Genomic DNA, 25,825 nt, shown 5'->3' on the forward strand with positions numbered 1-25,825 from the left:
TTCCTGCAGTCTACCCTCTCTATATTCCTCATAATTTGATATATCTCAAATCATATCCCCTCTTAACCTACTCACTCCAGGGAAAACAAAACTTGCAGTCTCTCGTAACGAACGTGCTCCTTCCCTGACAACAGCTAAAACTGCAATCAACACTGTAAATACAATCCTTTCACTCTTTTAAATCTCCATTCTCTTTGCATTATTTATTGTACTTGTGTGTGATTTGATTGTACGCATGTATAGTATGACTGACTGGATAGCATGCAAACAAAACGTTTCACTGTATCTCCTCACACATGGCTGTAATAAAACAATACAAATGATCTTCCTCTCATTTCCCCCAACATATCAGGTGTATTCACTGCCCATCAAGGCTCCCACAGTGGATCAAATGTGGACAGACCAAAGAATAATGACATATAATGATGCATCTCATTTATGCAAGCTCTAGAAGTCATAAAAACTACAACATACTTTACAAATGATCAAATATTGCTTCATAGCAGCAACAGAATAACAATAAAACTCACAAACAACTCAATTTCCGTGAATTGCTCTTCTCTGTCATTTAACCAAACAGAGAAAATCCCAATAAATCCTTTATAATGGAGCCCTAGGAACTGCAGATGCTGGTTTGAATCGAAGATAGACACAAAATGTTGGAGAAACTCAGCGGGAGAAGTCCTTCTCTCCAGAGATGCTGCCTGTCCTGCTGAACCAGCATTTTGTGTCTATCTTTATAATTGCTAGGTTGTCTTAAACGGTGTCTTTCTATAACTTGGGAAGGGATGGGTTAAGAGATTTTATGCAATAGATCTAAAAATTAAGGGATTTCAGTCCATTAGGAATTGAAACACTGGGTCTGAATGGGGAGCTGTAAATCCAATGGGATTCCATTCAACAGACATGTAGGGGAAAGAATTAAGTCCTCTGGAATTTCAGATGAATGGCAAGAATAGGAAGTGGTCATTCATTAGAATCTGTACAATAGTTGTGAAAGGGTGGTGGGTTAGTCCATAAAGATTCTATACAATGGGCTGAACAGACCAAGTATGAAGGAAGACACAGACACAAGGAACTGCAGATGTTGGTTTACAAAAATAAAAGTGCTAGAGTAACTCGGTGCATCAGGCAGCATCTCTGGAGAACATGGATGGGCAATGTTTTGGGTTAGGATCCTTCAAATCGATTGTAGTAGGAGGGGAGAAATGTGGACGAGAGGTGATGGGGGAACAGAGTGTAGAAATAGTTGAAGGGGGTTTTGATTGGCAGATGGTTGGACAAAAACCAAAGGTGAAAAGTGTGAGATAAAAAGATAAGGATGGAATAGGTGTGAAATATGAAGCCAGAGGAAGGGATATGTGCAAATGAATGGGGGGTGGGGGGGTTAAGGGAAAAAGGGAAATGGGCATTTCTCCAGAGATTCACCACTCTGTGTAAAAGATGATAAGGTGCAGTTCCTCCTGATTGTGTGTGGCCTCAATTTGGCAATAGAGGAGGCCCAGGGCAGAATGATCAGTATGGGAAAGAGAGTTAAAATGGTTAGCAATGGGGAGATCCAGCAGAGCAAGCAGCAGTGTACACTTGGTCTCGCGGATGTAAAGGAGGCCATATTGGGAGAACCAAACGCAGTAGAAGAGGTCACAGGTGTGAAACGAGAAGGAAATTGGACTCGAGCAATAGAAGTTAACTGGAAATGATTTGAATTCCAAATTGGAATTTTCTTTTATTTTAAATTCATTACATGAGGGAGCACCCTTGAATATGTTCTATGTTTCTATGTTTCTAATATTGGGATACAGTACTGGGATTTCAGTAATCAAGATTGAACAGAGGCATTTCAAATACTGTATTTTCAAAGCAGAATGCAAATTCATTTTGTGGCTCATCTGGGTTCTAACAGTCAAGTGTGTCTCTATTAACATTCACACCAGGGCAAGAACAGAATGATGTTGCAAGAAAACATCTTAACATCATAACATGTGCATAGAATATGTAGATATTGCTTTCCTGTGTGATCTTCATTCTTGTTTCCTCCCCCGGTAAAATACCTTCATCATGGTTCTCCGAGAGTTAAAGATTCGGACCATCTGAGTAGTTCCTGTATTTATGTTTTCATTTTACTTTAGTAGATTCATGTTGGACACATTTGCTGAAATTCTGTGACTCAAAAGCTCTTGCCGAGTGCACCAGAATACATGACAGCCTCATTAGCAACAGGCCTCCACCAAACCCAGGTATTCCTTGCAGCTCTTGAAAGATCTGGAACCTCCACCCAACCCAATTAATCCCCAAGACGCCAATCTGTGGTATGGGTTTGGAGTTGGGATGGAGGTGAATGATGGGTTGTTGGGTGTCAGAAGTCCCCGCAGTAATCTAGAGACATGTAAATGTACTCAACATCTGTGTGATCTGTGGAGCTCTGCACATCCAGTCAGCACCTTGCCCACAGGTGAAGACTTGTTCACAGTCAGCACCCCACATGTAGATCTGCAAGCCGAGTCAGTGAAGGCCTGTGGGTCAGGTAAGCCAATTTCATCCCCACTGGTAAGTCCAGATCAGCTAAGTGGTTGGAATTCTGAAAAGTTATAATGCTTTTTAAATTGTATAAAATGTAGAGGAGAACCAGGGCCATTTCCTAACTCTTCCAAGGGCAGCACTGGGTCCCACCCTCTGGCCAGAGATTCCCTGAAGACAATGGCCACCAGTTCATCGGCTCCCAAACCACCACTGCTGAGCTCATTAAATCAAATGGAGAGCAGCTACCAGAGTAATATTAGCAATAAAATTTAGCCCATCGAATGGTCTGTGATGGAACCACTGCTGATAATGTTTAAAGCAAATGCTGCACCCAACCCAGATGTGGAGCAAACAAACCATTCAAAATCTGACTCGGGTGGGAATGAGTTATCTGTTAAAGAGCTAAAGGCATAGAATTAAACTAATTGTTCCTACATTCAATCGTCAGCTATTCATGTTCTCCAGAGATGCTACCTGACCCACTGAGTTATTTTGTTCCTATACTCCATACTGACTGTGTATACCCTGAGAGGCAGTGCAAACCAAAGATCCTAAATACAAACATATTTGCCAAGGCAACAACTGAACAACAAGAGAAGAATGTCCATCTCCTGCCAGAGAATTTGTAGCTCGTCAATTGAGGGATGTTCACTATAGAACATTGACCTTCTGTCCCTCAGATTATTGACTAAGCCCAGGCCGAGCCCAAAGTCCAACAGACTAATTGGCTGCGGCCTTCTGCACTATGTCCACCAGTAGCTCTTACAGATTCCTAGCATGCAGTGATGTACATTAGTAACAATATCAAAGTGATAAATATCTGTGCACTGCTGGGCATAGTGCAAGTCCAACCACTCCAAGGCATGTGTATGTAATATACTTGTAGGGTACTTCCACCCACAGGAGCTTCCGAGCCTGCTTGTCGCCAGGGGACACTCCAGCCAATTTGCAGACAAAAGCTAAGGCCACAGATTTTATAGCCTGCCGGGCAAAAAATACGATCACAATACCAATGACAAATCGGGCCCCCATCCTACAGATGAGCTCAATTGTCAGTGATGGCATTTCATAGGGAGGAGCAGACACAGCATCCGGGATGAGGTTCCACTGATAATTAATCCAAGTGGCCAGAGTAGCTCCTCCACCTGCACTGACTATATTGGTGGTGTCACCCCTGGCTGTGCTCCAGTGATCCAGCTCAGGGTAGTTTATAGCTAGCAGGAAGGACAGAGTCAATGCTAACACAGGAGCAAAGTGATTCTTCATTTGAAATGCCTCAATGGCATCCCAGAGAGGGTAGGAGATGGTTACCAGCACAGCAGTGATGGCAATTCCACAGAGCACATCCTGAAGAAGAGAAGAAAACATGAATTGTGACAGGCCATGGGAATACATTTATATTAATACCAATCTCTCACCAAGCTGGCATTCCAGAGCTAGGCACTTTCTGAATGAGGAACTAAAACATCTGATAAGGATCAAACATCACAAAGAAATAGTTACGGGTTGGGAGTTATTTGGGAGCATGCTAATCAATCTCGAATGTGCAACATTTACCCCTACTTGTTTAGTATGGCACTAAAGTGGGTGGTCTGTAGATAGCAAAGATGGTTATCAAAAATCACAGCCGGGTTTAATTCAGTTGGGCAAGTGGGCTGAGAAATGATTAGTTGCATTATAATACAGACAAGTGTGACGTGTTGCATTTTGTGACTGAAGTCGGGTCTCGACCCGAAACATCACCCATTTCTTCTCTCCAGAGATGCTGCCCGCCCCGCTGGGTTACTCCAGCTTTTAGTGTCTACGTTATGTTACAGTTGTACAAGACATTAGTGAGGCCGCATTTGGAGTATTGGATTTAGTTTTGGTTGCCTTGAGGGCCCTAGGACTTGAGGGCCTGAGCTATTGAGAGAGGTTGGGCAAGCTAGGACTTTACTCCTTGGAGCGCAGGAGGATGTGGGGTGATCTATAGAGCTATATACGACCATGAGGGAGATAGGTAGGGTGAATGAACAGAGTATTTTATTCAGAGTAGGAGAATCATGAACCAGGGGACTGGTTTAAGTTGAGAGAGGAAAGATTTGATAGGAACCCGAGGGGCAACTTTTTCCACACACGTGGTGTTGGTATATGGAACGAGCTGCCAAAGGAGGTAGTTGAGACAGATACTATTACAACATTTAAAAAGCTTTTAGACAGGTCCATGAATAGGAATGTTTTAGAGGGATATGAGGTAAATGGAGGCAAGTGGTGCTAGTGTGGATGGGGCATCTTTGTCGGCATGGGCAAGTTGGGCTGAAGGGCCTGTTTCTGTACTGTATATCTCTATTAGTTTTAGTGATACAGCAATGGAAACATGTCCTTCGGCAAACAGACTCCACGCCAATCAGCAATCACTTGTTTACACACTAGTTCTCTTTTATCTCGCTTTCTCATCCACATCCAGCACGATTAAAGGCCATTTTTAATATAAGCCAATTAACTGTCAAGCCTGCATAACTTTTGGATGTGGGAAGAAACTGGGGCACCCAGAGGAAATCCATGCAGTTACAGGGACAATGTGCAAACTCCACACAGACAGCACCTGAGGTCAGGATTGAACCCAGCACCAGTTGCACCACTCTGACACGATTTACCTCCGAACAGTATTTGGTTCTTATTGGGGGATGGATTCTAATGACACCCGTTAGTGTCTTATTGAGTAGTCATCCTTAATAACCCATTTCCAAATGATATTGGCAGACTATTTGACCCTAAAAGGAATCACATCCCAGCAAAACTTTTGTAATTACCCATCTTACAACAAACACACACTCCAGGTTGGAACAAGTTCCGGTTAAAGCCTTACAATGCCTAACCATTCATTAACAATCCAGACTTTGTACAAAGATAGTCTTCTATTTCATAGTTTATCCTCCAGCTAAAATAGTGAGTGTTCTTGGACTGAGATAACAGCAGAAGCTTTTAGTGAACAGAGAACTTCTATAACATTGCTGATTTTAGCTGTTCAACACCCAGCAGTAATAAATACTTTGGGCTGGGCAATGTTTGTCAGTATTGACTTGAGTAAGTCAACAAACCTGAGGGTGATGGAAATAGTGGAGAGGGTGAATAGTCTGAAGCACTCTCATGTACCCACGGGGTAGTGAGCAGACATACAGTTGGAAACCAAAAAAATTCATTTTTTCAGATTTAATCGACTTTTAAAGTATGGCACCTGCTCTGTGCATTTTGGTTTCCATTTTTATTTAACCCTTTGTGAATGTATGCAATGCTGCCATGGCAATACCTAATCTCCATTCCTGGATATCATGAAGACTTTCAGAACAAACCGTATATGGTGCGTCTTGATCCAGTGCTAGTCAGAGTCAACAGCAACAACAGGAGGTTCGCCTTTCTTGACACATTTTACAAGTATCTGGTGTCACAATTTGACCAATTTATTAAAATTGCTTAATCGCTGCGTTTTGAACTCTTAGCTAACAAGCTGTTGTCCAATTCTACTTCATGGGGAAACGGTGAAGAGGGTTCTCTGGCGGAGTTGTGAGATAGAATGGGTTGGTGAGTAGGTGGGATGGGATTGTAATGAGAAGGTAGGACTGAAGGGTACAGTGAGAAACACTGTACATCGGCTTGGGGGATCAAAAGGGACGGTGTGGAGATGCAGTGGGAAGATTGATGGGGTAAAATAGTGAGATGAAAATTAATGCAAAAGTGGATTTGATAACAATGTCAAAAGAAGGGATTTGATAAGTTTGCAAATGTCAACATTTTGTTGTGATTATTCCTTCGAACAGTGCTGAAAGTTGCATGCCTCAGACATAGCCTCCTGCACTTGTTAAAGCACAACCATTTCAGTTGCTTTTTATGTTAGATTATGTAACTGCTCATTACATTTTAGCAATGTGGTTCATTTTATGTTAAATCTGTTGAACATATTAAATCATAATGCAAACCCTCATCTATAGAATCCTTTGTGCCTAAATCCCTGTGCGTGCCTTACCAGAACTGTATGCATTCCTGTGTAAATACGACTCAGCGAGACCAAGGTACAAATGGCTACAGCAAATACCAATGCCAGCTCAAAGGGGTACTGAAAAAAAAGAGAGACACGGAGTTACTAATGTGTTTGATACCATGCAACGTTCTCTCTGCACTGCCCATTAGACAATACAAGGACAGGAACCACACGGGTTAGATTCAGAACATATTTAAAACCTATCGAATTCTATTTCCCTCTGAGGTCAGTGCTAATTCAAGTGGGAGCAGTTGCAGTCGACACTCTGGATCTAAGTAAATGTGATGAGACTGGGTTGCTTGGGATAATTATAATCCTTGACATCCAAAATCATGAACCCACATTTCATTTCATACTACGGGACTGATCTTCAAATGTTCGGCTGTATGTGTTCTAATTCTGGCTGTGCAATGCGTCACCCATGGTCCCCAGTCAATGTCACAGCTTAATCCTGCTCCTTGCATCTTCTTGTGTGAAATAAAGATCCCACTACAGACACAGCTCTCTGCTTTGCAAAGCCCCAAGGCTAACAAATACATTTTATAAGCCAAACACACAGCTCTCTCCATTGAGCTGTGCCTGTGACCTTTGAAAGAGAGACAGTAGTGCAGTGAGACCAACTCAAATATTTCCAGTAAACCCAGGCAATCTCAAGGATCAGGCAAGATCGGGACTAGGGTTTAACGAAATCTAACCGCAGGAAAACATAGTCAAAATGGCGTTTTAGCTTCTCTGATGATTTGGGGTTTAAAGTGCTGATTTTGTGTAGGGGATTTCCATATCACCATAAATCAAACTAGAATCGCATCATTTTACAAAGGTTGAGTGTATGGGTCCCAACACAATCCAAGCAACGATCATTCCATAGGTGCATCCTCAATTTGTAATGAACGTTTTGCATTTCAGCTTAAACGGACAGAGACCACTTTCGTTCAAAGGTCAGAACATAGCACTTTCAAAAGACTAGGAACAAAATCTAGCCTCATCTTTCCAAAGCTGCAGTGTGAGTGTCATTCTGACAGAGTGCTGCCTTTCAGACTGATGGAAAAAGTCTTCTTCAAAGAAAAGGAGTTCTATAGTTTATGTCATTGTTTTTAATCCTGTACATTATTAAAAATAGATTATCTCCTCATTTAACACTTTGTTTATGTTTAGAGACAGGCCCTTCAGTCCATCGATCACTAGCTCATACTAGTTGCATGTTATCCCAGTTTCTCAGCCACTCCCTGCACACGAAGCACAATATACAAAGGCCGATCAACCTACAAACCCGCTCTTCTTTAAGATGCGAGACTGAAGCCAGAACACTCAGAGGAAACGTAGGTGGTCAGAAAGAGAACATGCAAACTCCACACGGTCAACAGCCAAAGACAGAACCCAGGTCTCCAGCACTGCGAGGCAACAGTTCTACCAGCTGCACCACTATGCATAACATTGGCTCCCACATTTTCAGCAACTAATTATGACAGTACATGCATCTCCAAGCAGGAAGGGGGTGTCCAACAAAATCAATGTTATAGGGAGAGAATCCGTAACCAGTAGTTAACCTGCACTGTGCGTTGCAGGTTGGTTGTTTTGTTAACCCTTTTTCTGCCTGACCTGCAGCTCTTTGTGCAGCAAACTCAGAGCAAAACTCTTTGCTTGCGAGCTTGGTGAATGTGGATGCTGGAATTCTTTTTTCGACACTCAGTAGTAACTGATTAACCAGATAGAGAGTCACTTTCACAGCAATTAGATTTTATTGAGCTTGGAGATGACCTTGCCAGTTATTTTAAAGGCTTCTTGGCAGCTCTGCTCAGGGAACACCTGGTTCCAGTTATCGAGCTTTTAAAGCATGTTCCTCCTTGTTTAGCTTCCTCTATTATGGAGTCAGTGTGAAAAGACAGTGAGAGCCTCGAGCCGCAGCAATCGCCCTCTCTATCTCCGCATGCCACACTCTTTGCGATGGTCTGTGATTAAGGAGATTAGGAAGGGGGAAGCAAATGGTGAGGAGAGAAGTGTTTGTATGTGTGTGTGTGTGTGTGTGTATTTCTGTCCATTTATCAGAGTGGATGTGTGCAATCACACAGGGGGATCCATGCACCCGTCAGGATTTACATACAGGCCAGTGAGCTGCGAGTAGCCAGTAGTTGCTGCCTTACAGCGCCAGAGACCCGGGTTAGATCCTGACTACGGACGCTGTCTGTACGGAGTTTGTACGTTCTCTCGTGGGTTTTCTCCCTGAGGTCCAATTTCCTCCCACACAGCTGTACAACTTTGTAGGTTAATTGGCTTCAGTAAAAATTGTACATAGTCACAAGTGTGTAGGACAGTATACGTGTATTCAGTGGGCCGAAGGGCCTGTTTCCGCTCTGTATCTTTAAATTTGTTCTCTGCACTGAGGCTTGAACCCGTTTCCAAGGAGTCTCAGACCTCAAAAATGAAGCCTCAATCACTTTCTGCTTCTTAGTTTTCCCCTCACTTAGCCAGGGTCAAGGAGACCAGCTTTGATCCCACTGCCTGTCTCCGAGCCAGAGACTTCCTCACCCGACAAAGGCCAGGGTTAAATCCTAGCAATTTCCTAACCAGCTGACATGTGCCACAGGGCAGAATGTGCCCACTCATCATCACTCCACAAGAATCACATGAATGGCTACAGAGCGAGAGGAGGCTTTTCAGTCCATCGAGCTCTGCTGTAGAAGCCCAGCTCATCGACACTTCTCCAACCCCTCCCCGTAGCCCTGCATGGATAGGAAAAATTCAGAGGGATATGGACCAAATGCAGGTAAATGGGACACCAACCTGTGAACAACAAAACGGTGTATGTGTAATTAAATGAAGGGACTGCCACATTTTATACAAAGGGATAACAGGCAACAACCAAAGAATTAGACTTGCATGTTTAAGAAGGAACTGCAGATGCTGGAAAATTGAAGGTAGACAAAAATGCTGGAGAAACTCAGCGGGTGCAGCAGCATCTATGGAGCGAAGGAAATAGGCAATGTTTCGCGTCGAAACCCTTCTTCAGACTTGCATGACACCTTAGCAATATCCAAATGAGAGATCAGTAAAGGCAAACTGGGCAGAATGTTCTGTTTCCCTGCTATGATTCTAAGTAACGATCCATCCACCCCATGGTTGCTACTAAATCTGCCTGCATTCCCTGCTGGTTCATTGCCTGTGCCTCATTTGTATCTGTCCATATCCACCCATCCCCCAGAGTCCTGACCCTTCTGTTGATGGGACAAGTTCTCTCACTCTCGACCGTCTACATGCTGTGAGACCTTAAATACCTCCAAACAATCCCCTCCCACCCTTCAAGGACAATCCCTTAACGAAGAATGATTCCAGTCCATTTGCTCTGTGCCTTGTCTGGGCCATGTGCCAGATACGTCATGATATTTATGGAGGATACCAGACAGGTCACAGTTTGTGCTGGTCAGATTCATTGTCTGGAGGTGAAAGAGACAAGTAAGAGGAATGTAATCCAACTTGGACACTGGTACACAAAAAAGCTGGAGAAACTCAGCGGGTGCAGCAGCATCTATGGAGCGAAGGAAATAGGCAACGTTTCGGGCCGAAACCCTTCTTCAGACACTGGCATGGCAATGGGTGATGGCGAATCAGAACTGGGCATGGTGCAAGAAGAAGCCATTGATTTGTTGTCCTCCATGTTGTGCTGCACCTTTAGTAGAATAATTGATTCATCGTTGAGAGAACTAAAATAGAGCAAAGGCAGGCATTTCCGTTAGACGTAAAACATCCCAGCACTCAAAGATAAAGGAAATAATTCAGCCTCACCTTGTACCTGTTCATAGTGGCCAGGAGGAAGGTGAAGGGGATAGCAGTGGCCGCCATGGCATGAGTGGAAGGCATCCCATACTCCGCATCCACCCGCACCTCAAGCTTGATTACTGGAGGTGACGGAGGTCTCGGCCATCTTAGGACATCTTTGGAAGTCTGCCCAATGTACATCACAACCTGCGGAAATGGGAAGGCGAGGAAAGAGACTTCCAAATGAGGTGGTAAGAAGCTCCACAGTTAACAAGATGCTTCACAACATCCTCCCTACTTGACAATCCTGATCCTCCACTGGCAGGTGTCAGGGCCCCAACACTACTGGTGCACTTGGGAGCTTCTTATTACCTAGCCTGACTAATAACCATAGTTTCCGCTCCAAACCGGGTGTTTACTCAGTCCTCCAGAGGAATGGCTGGACCCAGCATTATCCAGAAGCTGGAAGTCTATTGAGGAAAATCACTGTCAAACCCTTGGTCTAAACATAAACTGGGGATCTGCGGAATTGGGTACTGATTTTGGATGATCAGCCATAATCATATTGAATGACGGTGCTGGCTCGAAGGGCTGAATAGTCTACTCCTGCACCTATTTTCTATCTATCATTGTTCATTTTGAATTATTCTCTGCCTTTCAAGTCCAATTGAACTAATGATGGCGATGCTCTGGGGAACCATTATTCGTTCCCATGTGCATGGAACAACACAGCACACTTCTTCCTGTGGACCCACTGTGCAATGTCTCCTTATAAAGGATCCCTGTTTATGTAAGGCCGATTCATTATGAAATGTTCCTGTTGCTGGGACATTACTGGAACCAGCCAATCCTCCGGGAACTGAAATCAACTTCCCCCTCACTACTTGAAGCAAAACCCCAGGGAACATTTACAGAGGTAGGTTTTATTTTATTCTAAGGACATATTAATTAAGGTACTGGAGATAAAAAATGTTGATGGACTGCCAAGAGCCATCCAGTCAGGCTTGGAATAGACTATTTAATTCCCAATTCACTGTGGAAATGGAAAAAGATCTAAGTCAATTAGGAAGTGAATGATGGTAGAGTCATGATTAGTCTCCCACTGTGGTTTGGGCAGAGTATTAGATAGTACTTCCAATTGTCTGACTTTTGGATAATTTAACTATATGTTTAATTTATCGACCTGTGCTGCATATAACAATTATACATTCAGAAACATGCTGGGAATGCCCAACAACGCAGGCAGCATCATTGGTAGGAGAAATATTTAATATCTCAGGTCAACAGCCTTTCAGAAGTGGGCTGAACTTTACATCGCCATGTAAAAATTACAGAGTGGGTAAATGAATGACCTGATGAAAACCGATATTTTGCTTTGTATCATAACCGGAATCTTTACTTTAACCTGAATGATTAGCTGATTCTAGGTGCTTGGAGGCAGTTTTTTTTTTCCCTTTCACTGACAGTGATCCTGACCCATTCACAAAATATCTTGGTAAACTAGTTCTGTGCCAGATAAATTACTATGTGGTGAAGTAGCTTTGTCTGTAATTAGGCAAGGCATGTGTGAACGTATTCAACCAGAAAACACCATTTAATCAGGAGTGAGTCAGGGTTTAGGCCTCAGCCAAATATAAACTCACAGGTTCCAAAATCTTGCAACACCCCTCCCTACATGTCCCACCCCAGATATCAACTAACAGCTGGGATCTTTGGCACTGAGATTATTCTCTCTTCATGTTAACAGTCTCATTAACAGAACAATCATAATCTAAAGAGTGTTGGGCTCAAATAGCTTAGCTTAGTTTAGAGGTACAGAGCGGAACAGGCCCTTCGGCCCACCAAGTCTCTGCCGACCAGCGATCCACATATACTGGCTACCCTAGATATTGGCGACAATTTTACTGAAGCCAATTAATCTACAATCCTGTAGCCCTGGAATGTGGAATGAACAGGGAGCACCCGGAGAAAATCCACGCAGGTCAAGGGGAGAACGTACAAATTCCGTGCAGACAGCACCCGTAGTCAGGATCGAGCCTGGGTCTCTGGCGCTGTATGTCAACAACTCTACTGCTGCACCACCGTGCCACGGTGTCATTGAGGGTTCTGTTTACACTATCTCTTCAATCCAGAAATCAGTACATTAGATATACTGACATTAGATGTTTCTGTCCAATTATCATGACCCAACCAACCAGGATTTGACAAATTAATAATGAGAAATATAGATGCCTTTGGGGCTGAATCGTTAAATGTTTTAGTCACTCAAATTAGGGAAGTCCCCGCGTGTTTCCCAATCTGAAGAGTTGATCAGAATCAGCAAGTGAAGCTAGGGTGTGACGTGCGTGCATGACTCAAGATCTTTAGTGGCAGCTGTCAACATGCACAGGCCCGTCCAATCACCACTTGAATGTAGTATTCACTGGATGTAGTATTCACTTCAGAGTAAATAATGTCATTATTTCATTGCACTTTTCACATAAGAAAATATCCCCAAGGAGTTTCACTGCATAAAATGGAATCAGATAGGAAAACGGGGGAGGTTAGATAAATAAAGGCATTGTAGCCATTGTGGTGCCATGCCAACACACCTTAAAGGATTGTTTCCATTCTAATTCTTTGTCATTTAAGTTATTACCCACCCATGAAATATATACAAAAGAAGAAACTCACTGCCCAGACATTAATCACTCTCCGAGCAACATGTGGGTCAATGTTCCAGTAGCAGAAAGGAAGGAAGGTGATGTAAAAAACCTCCTGGCCCAACGTGGCAGCAAACAGGAAGAGGTAGTAGAGGAAATAATTCTCAATCTTGTACTTCTTCTGAGGAATCTAGAGGAAGCATACACACACACACACACAAACACACGGTCATTGGGATCTGAAGATTCTGCAGCAGTCAGGAGTGGACTTGGAGACAGACTATTGAACTTGGTGAAAAACAATGTGGTGTAAGTCAAATCCCCCAATAATGCAGGAAGAATGGCCTCCTGGTGTGCATTTCTTGATCGTCAAACTCAAGAGTGTTGAGTCAACATTCTGTGCTATAAGAGTACAAAGGAACTCTGCAGGTACACTAAGAATTACAGCCCGTATGTCTGTAGCCTCTTAACTGACCTCTGCAGGAACTCGCCCAGTGTAACTGGATCATGCTCTGAAAGGAATTACCATGAGCAGAATTAGGTTAATATATGGTGCAACCATAAAATTATATTAAATGGTAAAATGCTGCTCCAATATTAATTTATCTTCACAATAATACAGTAAATGTATTCTTAAATTGATGCGTATATTGTCTTTCATGACGCCGAAGCACCTTAGAGTTGATTAAATATTTATTCAATTGTAATCACTGTGTTGAAAATGCAGCAGCCAAGTTGTACACTGCAAGGTCCTGTAACGGCCGATTATCATGACTCAAATAGAAAAATGGGAGTAATAGGGAGCAATAAATTGTGCTTCGGGCACTGGTCAAAGTAAAAGCAAAAAAATATAAAGTAATTAACCAGATAAAGGAAATAATACATCAGAAGAACAGATTGGGGTATGTGGAACCAATAAATTTACTATAAATAAAATCACAAGTTATGGGAAAAATAGGAATGAATTGTTGGCATAAACTTGAAAGATACGGTGCAGGCACCGAATCTTTGACATCGTTGCAAAACACTCAGAACTTGGAACAAAATTAATCTATCTATAAAATCTGCATGGAGAGAATTTTCCAAGAGATAATAAAATAATTCACTTTCAGTTATAAGGCAGGATGTAAAGTGTAATGGGGCTTTCTCACGGGGCGACTTGACGCAAGAGGTAACCAGAGTTGAACATCGTGGGAACCTCGTACGGCATTCGTGGACCACCGTGGCACTAATGGCAGGTACTCGTGTAACTTGTTGACTCGGGAGAAAATTCAAGCAAGCTTGAATTTCTCCAAGAGTGACTTGTACACTTGTGTTTGAACATTGAAACATTATATGGACGTAGTGGCCAGTGCGATATCCGTAATAACTCTTGCGTTTACCGTGGGAACTCCTGCGAACGGTGAACCCGGAACTGCAGACGCTGGTTTAAACTGAAGGTAGACACAAAAAGCTGGAGTTACTCAGCGGGATAGGCAGCATCTCTGGAAAGAAAGAATGGGTGATGTTTTGGGTCGAGACCCTTGCTGCCTGTCCCGCTGAGTTACTTCAGCTTTTTGTGCCTATCTTAGGCAGGATGTAAAGTCAGGTTATGCAAGTAAGGACACAGTGGCTAGAAGTGGCTGATGGAAACACTGCTAGGATTCCAATGGGATTTGTCTACATCACTTGCACTGATGTGTTAGTGCATTGATGCATAAACTAAGAAGCATGATAGTATTGGGGGATTTAACTTTCACATGGATTGGGATGGCGCAGCAGTAGACCTGATGCCTTGCAGCAGTGGAGAGATCCGGGTTCGATCCCGACTACAGGTGCTGTCTATACGGAGTTTGTCCGTACTACCTGTGACCAAGTGGGGTTTCTCCAGGTGCTCCCGTTTCCTCCCACACTCCAAAGACATACAAGTTTGTAGGTTAATTTGTAAATTTGTAAATTGTTCCTAGTCTGTAGGATAGTGTTAGTGTATGGGGTGATCACTGGCGGACTCAGTGGGCTGAAGGGCCTGTTTCCATGCTGTAACGCCAAAGTCTAAAAATAGGCCCAGTGGTTCATTTCAACAAGACATATGCTGAAAAAGTGTATCGAGTTCAGCTGCTGATTGGCCACAATTGCATTGAATGGAGGTACTGGGTTGAGTGGTAAAATGCCCAAATGCCCGGTTCATATTCCTATGATTCCAGGATAAATAGTGAAGACACTGGGGTAATCTACAGTTTCTGGAAAAGTTCCAGCATATATAACAAACATAACACTTCTATTTAAAAACAGGATGAACAGGAAAAACAGGGAGCTACAAATCAGTTCGTTACTACAGAAACTATAGAATGGTGGAATTCACAATGAGCAGGGTTTTTAAAAATGGCTAACAACATTCCGACATAATTTTTAAGGCATTAGGAAAGGGAACTCACATTTAGCAAATGCAATCGAGATCTTTGAGGATGTAACTAGCAGGGTAGATTTGGATTTCCAAAAGGCATTCAATAAGATGCCACAATAAAGATTACTGTACAACACCGTGACTTGCAGGATTAAGGCTAGTGTATTATTTCGGCTAACTGCTTGGGCCTCGGCTGTTTGACATCTGTATTAATAACAGATGATGGGATAGTGTGTAATGTATCTGGGTTTGCTAATGGTACAAAGATAACAAAGTAAATTGTGGGAAGACGGATGTCTGAATAGGGATTTACACAATTTAAATGAGTAGGCAAAAAATACAGAGAAATGCAAGGAGGTCCACAGAAATGGAGATTATTCTTTTATTCATGCAACACTATTATATGTTGATATTCAATGAGATCTAGAATCACATGGAGGTGTAGCAATCAGTAAAGAAGAGAAACAGAATGCTGGAGATAGAATATAATGGCAAGAAAATCTTAGAGACAAAGAACTGCAGATTATGGAATCATGAGCAAAACACAAATTGTTGGAGGAATAGCAGGTCAGGCAGCATTTTTTTTGGAGGGAATGGGCAGGCAACATGTGGATGGGGGCCTTCTTCAGAGTAAGAAAGTCTTGCTGTAACTATATGGGGTTAAAGCAAGATCACATCTGGCACACCGCAAAAATTTAATTTGGGAAGGATATTCTTGCCTTTGAGATGCTGCACCTGGATACAGGAAAAGTTCACTAATTCCTGGAATGAGGATTGTCTTCTGATGAAAGATTAAGCAGAATGGGCCTGCATTCTCTGGGATTTAGAAGAAATTGAGAGGCGATGCCATTGAAACAATCAGGGTTCTGAAATTAACTTCACAGAGTAGATGATGTGAGGGTCTTGCCACTGGTAGGTGGAATTTACATTTAAAGGGGTGCTTCATCTTAGGATATTAGGCGAGGGAGAATTTCTCTCCATCATCTATGACTCCTTGGAGTTTTCTATCAAGACTAATGGATGTTGTTATTAAATATATTCAAGGCTGAAACAGGTGGATTTTGGAATACAGGGGAAACAAATGTTGCAAGAATCAGACAGGACAGTCCATATTCAGGGACAGTTTCTTCCCAGCTGATATCAGGCAACTGAACCATTCCATCACCAATTAGAGAGCGATCTCGAGCTACTATCTACCTCACTGGAGACCCTCGGACTATCTTTAATCAGACTTTACCTTGCACTAAACGTTATTCCCTTTATCATGTATCTATACGCTGTGGGTGGTTAGATTGTAATCATGTACAGTCTTTCCACTGACTGGATAGCACACAACAAAAAAGCCTTTCACTGTACCTCAGTACACATGACAATAAATTAAGCCAAACTCGAGGCAGTGCAGCCTTTCCTTCAGAGTCATACAGCACGGAAACAGGCCCTTCGGCCCCACCGCGGTGGTGGGGCCTCTCGGCGGCAGTGGGGCCTCGCGACGAAGTCAGTGGGAGCCTCGCGGGTCAGTGGGCGCGGGGGAATTGTCGTGGCACGGGGGAATATGGGGGAAGAACAATGGAGCACCCAGTGTGGGGGGGGCTGCCGAGAGGACGGGGGAGAACAATAAACAATGGAGGACCCACCATGGGGGGCGCTGTGAGGGAGAGGGGGGGGGGGGAGAACAATGGTGGACCAGACGTGGGGGGATGGCAGGAGCAGGGGGTGAGGGGACGGGGAGAACAAAGGAGGGGTCAGCGGGGATACTTGTAATGTTGTCAGCACCCTTTATGTGATGACTATTTGCATACTTTAGATATGAAAGCAAAGAACTTCACTGTGCCTTGTCACGTGACAATAAAGCATTCCATTCCATTCCAACCTACCCAAGCCAACCAAGGTGCCCCATCTACACCATTTCCACCAGATTTGCCCATATCCCTCCAAATCTTTCCTATCCATGTCCCTGTCCCCAATACAAGCCAAATGATTTTGTTTAAACCATGACCCTCTAAATCAAACACAAGAGTGCAATCCTTTGAAGCACAGCTGCTATGGCTAATAATTAATGCAGTGTCTTAAAACTATTTTAGTCAGTGGCCAAACTGAGTGGACAACAACCAAAGTGAGGCAACAGAAAATAAATGAGTCCTGATACCAAGACTACAGAGCCACTTCACCAGACGATTAATGTCAGCTCAACTCAAGCTGTCTGCACTGATCTTAGTATCTCAACGCTGTGTCTGCACACAGGTTAAATATTTATGTGTAATTGGAAATTAATTCATCATGTACATTCCTCCACTTTTATGTATTGACAGAATGTCTACAGAGTTTGTGAAGAGAGATCTGGTGTTCCATAGCTAGCCTGGTACACCACCACTACTGGCAGCAAGAAAGTACAGTCAGTACTCTTTAAGTTCCTATACATTTGTTGCTGAGTTGAACAAAACCTAGAGTGCCCGTGGTTCCTCCAGCACTCTAGGCTTGTCAATGCAGCAAATTAAATGAAATTCCAAGTACCTTACGTTAACTCAGCGCACAAGCAGAAATCTGAGAGCAACTGATTGCAACTGTGTGGGACTGTCACCTTGGTCTCAGAAAACTGTAGGTTCAAGTCTCACCCTGGAGTTCCCAGCCCATAATCCAGGCCAACCGTCCAGCACCAGCATTGAGGAAAGCTGCACTATCGGTCAACAAGCTTAACTTCCAAGGTAGACACAAAATGCTGGAGTAACTCAGCGGGTGAGGCAGCATCTCTGGAGGGAACAAATGGGTGATGTTTCGAGTCGAGACCCTTTTTCAGTCTGAAGAAGGGACTCGACCCGAAACGTCACCCATTCCTTCTCTCCAGAGATGCTGCCTCACCCGCTGAGTTACTCCAGCATTTTGTGTCTACCTTCGATTTAAACCAGCATCTGCATGCAGTTCTTTCTTACACAAGTTTAACTTCCATCTGCCTAACATAAATGTCAAAGATTCTATTTCTGTGGCTTGCTCAGTATCCTGAACAATATTTATTTAGCAACCAACATTTCTAAAGCAAATATTATTAAGTATTTTGATAGATCTTGCAGTGCACAAATGAGCTACTATATTTCCTACATGACACCTTATAACAATAGTGGAATGGATAGGGTGAATGCAGAGTCTTTAACACGGGATGGGGGAATCAAAAACCAGAGCACTTAGGTTTAAGGTGAGAGGGGAAAGATTTAACAAGAACCTGAAGGTGGCCTTCTTCTCATGAGTATATGGAACAAGCTGCAGAGGAAGTAGTTGAGGCAGGTAATGACATTATTTAAAGACATTTGGACAGGTACATGGATAGGAACGATTTGGGAAATGGGCCAATTGCAGGCAAATAGATTGGGCTTCTTGGTCAGTATGGATGAGTTGGGCCGAAGGGCCCATTTTCATGCTTGATGGCACTGAATGATGCAATTTCACATCTCAGGAACAAATGGCATTCCCCATATCCTGAGAATATGATGTATTTCCAGACTTTTCTAGCACCAGAACATCCTACCTGAGTTTAGGATATCTAATCTGGTTGGAATTTTTTTTTGATTCTTAGGCGATTCCCTCTCATTCTGCCACACCCCATTGAATGCAGGCCGACTGACTGACAGTTTATCATTTATAGAGCGATATGCAGAACAAGGAAATGTGAAAAGGTCCTATTAAATGTCTGTGTTCTAAGCACCTAGTAACCTTCCTTATTGTGAAATTAGATCGGATATAAACGATAGGAGGCCTCGCCTTCAAGATCAGCCACCCAAGCTCCCGGAAACCATGCAAGTGAAGCCACAGTTTACAGTAACATTGATTCCCGCCCAGTAGGCCCCACGCTCAGTCCATGCGGCCAGAGGGTCTGCAGTGGGCGTTTGAAGGGGGCTGTTGCAAGCAGGAATGAAAGATTAAAACAATAGCGGGTGGAGTACTGGGCAGTGCCAGGGTTCACGGTGTTGTAACAAGTGGTCAGCTCTGTCCTTCGGCCACTGCAGGCGTTCAGGAGGGTTTTAGATAAGCACATGGTTATGCGGGAAATGCAGGGTTGTGGATTATGTGCAGGCAGGCAGCAGGCAGGGGAGATTAGTTACATTTGGCATCATGTTCGGCACGGACATTGTGGGCTGAAGGGCCTGGCTCCATTAAACCCTGGATACTGAGGCCAATGGAGACAAATATAACTGCAGCTGTCAGATGGGAGCAGAGGGATGCGGGCCCTCCTGCTGGGGGACAGATTGGATGTGGGTGTGGGTGGGGGGTGAATGTGAAGTGGACACTGCCTCGTCTCTCGGGGGTCCCGCTGCAAACAGAGGCCGGGTCCATGGGGTCGCTGCACTCACCGCAGTCCGGGTCACGGCGCCGTTACTGTCCCCGCCCGCCTGCTGGCTCCAGGCGTCCCGGGGCCGGGCTGGGGTCGCTGCCGCTGCCGCCGCCTGTGTGTCACCCTGGGGCCAGCGCCGCTGCTCCGGCCGCTGCTGTGGCGACAGCGGGACGAGCCCGCACTGCCGCTGGAACTGAGCCACCAGCTCGGGAGCCCGCAGTGCGGCGAGCAGCGCGGACATGTCTAATGTAGATGGACTCCGACCTCCTCACCTGCCCGGCCCGGCACCTCACCTGCCCGGCTCCACCTGCCCTCCCTCGCTACATGCCCGCCCACTCTCCCCACACCTGCCATTGGTGCTCCGGGGCTGGGAGGCGGCGGCCACGGCACACGATTGACAGCAGCACTGCACCGCCCCTGCTCTTGTCAAAGTCCACACTGGTGCTGGAGGTCACATCGGAAAGCACCTCAGTATCCATAAGCATACCCCTGGATGGTGTCTGTGATATTCCGCCGCGGTACAGAGTTCTAGTCCTTCATGTTTTGCAGACACAACAAACTGCAGCTTCTGAAATCTTGAGCAAAACACAAAGTGCTGTTGGAACAGCGGGTCAGGCAGCATCTGTGGGGGGAATGGGCAGGCGACGTTTCATAGAAAATAGGTGCAGGAGTAGGCCATTCGAGCCTGCACCGCCATTCAATATGATCATGGCTGATCATCCAACTCAGTATCCTGCACCTGCCTTCTCTCCATACCCCCTGATCCCTTTAGCCACAAGGGCCATATCTAACTCCCTCTTAAATATAGCCAATGAACTGGCCTCAACTACCTTCTGTGGCGGAGAATTCCACAGATTCACCACTCTCTGTGTAAAAAATGATTTTCTCACCTCGGTCCTAAAAGATTTCCCCCTTATCCTTAAACTGTGACCCTTTGTTCTGGACTTCCCCAACATCGGGAATACTCTTCCTGCATCTAGCCTGTCCAACCCCTTAAGAATTTTGTAAGTTTCTATAAGATCCCCCCTCAATCTTCTAAATTCAAGTTGGGACCCTTCTTCAGACTGCTGGTGTAGGATGGAAAAAGCTGGAAAAGAGATGTGGGGACAGGGCAAAGTCTGGCAAGTGATAGGTGGATACAGTGGGGGAGTTGGCAGATGGGTGGAATAAGTGACAAAGGCTGGATGTGGAAAGGAGCCAAAGGGCTGTTAGACACAGAGAGGGTGAGATGTAAAGCCCCACACGTTGCCCATCCATTCCCTCCACAGATGCTGCCTGATCTGCTGAGTTCCTCCAACACTTTGTGTTTTGCCCAAGAATCCAGCACCTGTACCTCCATGTGGAAACAAAGAGCTGCAGCTGCTGGTTTATACCAAAGAAAGACACAAAGTGCTGGAGTAACTCAGCGGGTCTGAGGAGCATCTGTGGGGAAAAGGATAGGAGGATTCTGGACTTCATAAGTAAACAAAAACAGGGCGGCTGCATTGAATTTTGGTTCTTGTAACACTGGTTAGTCCACAAGTGGTATTGATCAAATTCTGGTTACCACACACTAGAAAGCTGTGGCAGTCCTAGAAATGTTGTAACTTAATTCATTTAATTGGCTGCAGGGCTTCTACTTCTAGACTTTGATATTCTACTCTCTGTACTCCTCTTTACATTTCCACGTGACATTGACCGGTGGCACTGACATCACCGCTCCACTCATCCACACCCACCTCAATCCCTCCAAGCACTCCATTCCCGTCAGACCAATCCCAACTTGGTCATCAAACCCAGAGGTCTAGCACCAGTTTCTTGCCCATTCCCTCCCCACCTACATCTGGGACACCTTTCATACCTTCCACCATCTTGATAAATTCAATTTTTTTCTCCCAACTGGTTCATCTTTACCACAATGTCCGTGCACCTCCATCGCCCATTAGGAAGGTCTGTGGGGCTTCCATTTCCTTGTGAAACAAAAACCAACCTCTTCCCCTCCACTAACACTCTCATCTGCTTGCCTGAACTTGTCCTTCCCCTCAACATCACTTTCACCTCCTCCCCTCGGTCCTGATGCAGGGTCTTGACCCAAAATGTCAACTTGCATCTTTTGCTTCGACAGATGCTGCTTGATCCGCTGAGTTCTAGTAGCGTTCTGCTTTTTGTTCTAGATCCTAGCATCTGTTGACTCTTTGGCCTTCATACTGTAGCCCATGTTTAGTTTTAGGATTAGGTTTATTATTGTTACGTGTACTGAGGTACAGTGCAAAGTTTGGTTTTGCATACTAGCCAATCAAATCAAATAATACTATAGATCAGGGATGGGGAACCTGTGGCCTTCTAGGCCATTAAGTGCGGCCTTTTGAATGAATCCAAATTTTGTAGAACAAATCCTTTTATTTTTATTAATTTGTTTTTGTTCGTCTTTTATTATTTTTATTTTAATCTTAAAATGAACGTGGTTGAAATACCAAAGAGTAAAAAAAGATTCAACAAAATAATCCTCCCCGAATGACGGCCACAATTAAACATTAGTAAGTCACGAGGGCTATTTTAACACCTGTAATGCTGATGATTTAGTTCTAATGCGACTCTAGAATGTACGTTAACCTCCCTGCCTGACTGGCACCACCACCGCCTGAGGCTGGTTGACGAGAGGGAAAATGTCGGGGAGAGTCCGCTGGTCGTCCAGTCTTCAGGAACGAAAGGTTGCATTGCAGAAATTAAAAGATGAAACGCAAATACAAAGGCAGTTATTTCAAGCAACGGGAAGACCCGGAAATAATGCAACTGAGGCGACTTATAAAGTAGCTGATATACTCGGGGGGGGGGAAAGGTAAGCCTTTTAGCGATGTAGAAATCGTAAAAGAATGCATTGTCGAAGTTGTAGGATGCTTAGACCCCGATAAGGTTTCAAAGTACAAAGAACTGCCTCTGTCAAGGGGAACTATAACTGATTTGCAGCATGAATTAGCGCTCAATGTAACAGAATAACCACGCAATACTCCAAACAGAAAATCTATATTATTCAATCGCTTTGGATGAATCAACTGATACTACTGACTCGGCGCAGGTTTTATACTTCATTCGGTCCATAACAGAAGATTTTCTTTACGATGAAGATTTACTCGCTTTGCGGATAGAACACGAGGAATAGATTTCTTCAACAACTTTCAAGATAAATGTCGTGAAGTTGGACTGGATTTGGTTAATTTAGTGAGTGTATGTACAGATGGTGGACCTTCCATGACAGGAAAACGTGAAGGGTTTATTGCACAGATAAAAATGGTATTATCAGATCCAGGTGCTCTCAGTTCTTTTCATTGTATCTTACATCAGCAAAATGTCTGTGCTAAATCTATTATTTTAAGTGACACTTTGCAACAAGTTATTGACTATATTCGTTAAAAAATGCAACACGACATCGTCAGTTTCGTAATATGCTAAAGTTGGACGATGAGGCATTCAGTGTGGATTTGCCGTATCATTGGCTATCGCAGGGACAGGTGTTAGCAACATTTTTATCTTTGCGGGAACAGATAGTTAAATTTCATGAAGAACAGAATCAGCAATGTGAATTATTGAAAGAAGATTTCTATAGAAATACTGCATTTCTGTGTGATATCATGTCAAAGCAAAATGACTTGAATGTTGCTTTGCAAGCTAAAACTAAGTCTATATATGATATGTGGCAAAAAATCCAAGCATTTCGAAAAAAGCTATCTATTTCAAAACTCGTCAGCTTCAAAATGAAATTTTCGGATGAACATTTTCAGCAGTTAGTGAAGGTCATTGATGAGCAGGAGGATTCATGTGAATCATTTGAAGAATACGCAGCTGTTATAGACTTATTAATTAAAGAATACAATGAAAGGTTCACTGACTTTGAGAATCATGACATCACACTCAATTTAGCATTTCAACCTCACCTAGTTGATGTCTCCAAAGCTCCTAAAGAACTACAGATGGAATTGATTGAGCTCTCAGAAGATGACATTTTAAATCCTTATTTGACGCGAAGAAAGGTCCGATTGAAATATGGAAAAATGCAGTAGAATACCCACGTCTTTGGCAACATGCACGGAAAATGCATTCTTGCTTTTCAACCACTTATTGCTGCAAACCTACATTCTCCTACCTAACCCAAATCAAAACACCCTTAAGGTCACAAATGACAAATACCCATCTAGAAGATCAGCTGAAAATGCGTACCTCCATGCTGCAACCAAATATTCAAATGCTTTCCCACAAAAAGCAGTCACACCAAAGTCATTAAAAGGTTAGTTAACTTTAGAATTAACTTTTTTTCCATTTACTTGAAGTTAGTACATAGTTAGATTTTTACAAAATAATGTACATTTTGAAGTATATCTAATTGAAGTTTCTTGGATGCGGCCTTATTAGATTACAGCTAACTTAATGCAGCATTCCTGCTATAGATAAATACAAAAATGATGCCTGGGTTAGGGGATATTAGCTGCAAGGAGAGATTGGACAATCTCAAGAGCAATAGGTAGAGCAAAGGGGAAGGTGTATAGTGCAGAATGTAGTTCTCAGTTGTTATATTCTCTGCACTGCTATCTTGCTTAGCACTCAGCTCAGACTGAGAGTACCAATGTTATCAGCACTGATATAGCTAAGATGGCACCCAAGCCAGGTGTCTCTCTGCGAGCTGGTCCCAGAAGTTGATCTGCAATCACTCACTACAATAGCTGCACTCTTTTAAACCTCAACCCCTACACCAGCCACTGTGGACGGCTCGATTGTAATCATGTACAGTCTTTCAGCTGATTGGTTAACACGCAACATAAAGGTTTATACTCTACCTCGGTACATGTGACAATAAACTAACCTAATGTGGATCGTTAAAGCACTTGAGATAGTGCTGCTGTGTCAGCTGACGTTGTCCTGCCGGCTCAAGCTCCTGCCCACCTCGCTGCAGTGTGGGACCCTGGAGGGAATCCAGCAATGAATCGCCCTCTGTGCTGCTGTGGAGATGCTCCCTGTGACGCCTTAACAAGACAGAGCGAGGGGTATACGGTGGCCAGTATGGTTAGTTAGGTCAGTGCCAGTGATGGGCAGAGACTGCACTGTGTGTCGACAGACTGCCCAGACCTGGCAGACCCTCATCACCTCCTGCTTGGTGTGATGGAAGTTATTGTTTACCTACAGCTCTACAGCTCTCCCCACCCAGAGCTTTTTCATCGCCACTGAACCGATTACTATTTTGAGATGTGTGGTTTAGTAAATAGGGATATAGAGATTCTGGAGTGGAGGGGCCTTGATGTTAGAGGGAAAATTAAAGCCACAGATGATGCCAGGGATGGGAACATAGATTGGCGTGGAATGTTGAGAGTTGTAATTGCCAAGTGTAACAGTGTGAAGGGTTTTGTGAAGGTGAATTGTAAAGGTTTACAGTCTGCTCGCCTTCATTGGTCAGGACATTGAGAATAAGTCAGGAAGTCATGGTGCAGCTTTATAGGACTGTTTGGGTGCATTTAGAGTATTGCATGCAGATGCAGATGCAGATGCTTTGGAAAGGGTGCAGAAGAGGTTGACAAAAATGATGCCTGGATTAGGGGGTATTAGCTACAAGGAGAGGTTGGACAAACCTGGTTTGTTTTTGCTGGAACGGCAGAGGCTGAGAGGGGACCTGATAGAAGTGTGTAAAATTTATATGCTCATAAGTAGAGCCAGGATGTTTAGGCACTAAAAAACTCTGAAATGGGCAGGCAAAAGGGCATTATAAAATTACAAAAAAGGCATTTATTGACTAAAAAGGCATGCATTTTCACCACCAAAATATGGTTAAAAATGATAATATAAAGGTATTCTACATTAAATGACTAAAGTTCCCTGATTGCACATAATTACTTGCATTTGTTTCAAATTATCTGATGTTAAACTATGCCGTCTGTCAGGCAAAATATGCATCAGTTGTGAAAAACTTCTTTCTACCTCAGCTGAGGTCACTGGTGCATACCCAAAACAAGCTACAGACTCTATATTCATGTCGATATCTTGTGCATTACAACTACCTTTGAGAACTTTAGCTATGTTTTGTATTTCTTCAAGGTCCTTCAAGGTTAGCTAAAATCACTCTCTCACATTTTCCTTGTATGTCTTTACCTACATCGCCAGGAATTTTATGGATATCGTCAGTTACTTTGTTGAAAACATGCAAGTTATTCACTAATGCTTCGCCA

At 43.6% G+C, this 25,825-nt stretch overlaps 1 protein-coding gene across 2 annotated transcripts; it reads right to left on the reverse strand.

Moving 5' to 3' along the window:
* Positions 1 to 424: 424 nt before the first annotated feature.
* Positions 425 to 19,963, reverse strand: LOC129711581 (sphingosine-1-phosphate phosphatase 2-like). 2 transcript variants are annotated; one of them, XM_055659301.1, is made up of 5 exons: positions 19,657 to 19,963; positions 12,965 to 13,123; positions 10,319 to 10,498; positions 6,524 to 6,613; positions 425 to 3,867 (listed from the first exon to the last, which is right to left on the reverse strand). In XM_055659301.1, the coding sequence occupies exons 1-5, from the start codon at positions 19,876 to 19,878 to the stop codon at positions 3,325 to 3,327; spliced, it is 1,194 nt and encodes a 397-aa protein (XP_055515276.1). In that variant the 5' UTR covers positions 19,879 to 19,963; the 3' UTR covers positions 425 to 3,324. The 2 variants fall into 2 exon arrangements, with proteins under 2 accessions (XP_055515276.1, XP_055515277.1); XM_055659302.1 differs by lacking the exon at positions 12,965 to 13,123.
* Between the last annotated feature and the right edge of the window lie 5,862 nt (positions 19,964 to 25,825).

Source organism: Leucoraja erinacea, chromosome 30, assembly GCF_028641065.1.
Source record: "Leucoraja erinacea ecotype New England chromosome 30, Leri_hhj_1, whole genome shotgun sequence".
NCBI lineage: Eukaryota > Metazoa > Chordata > Chondrichthyes > Rajiformes > Rajidae > Leucoraja > Leucoraja erinaceus.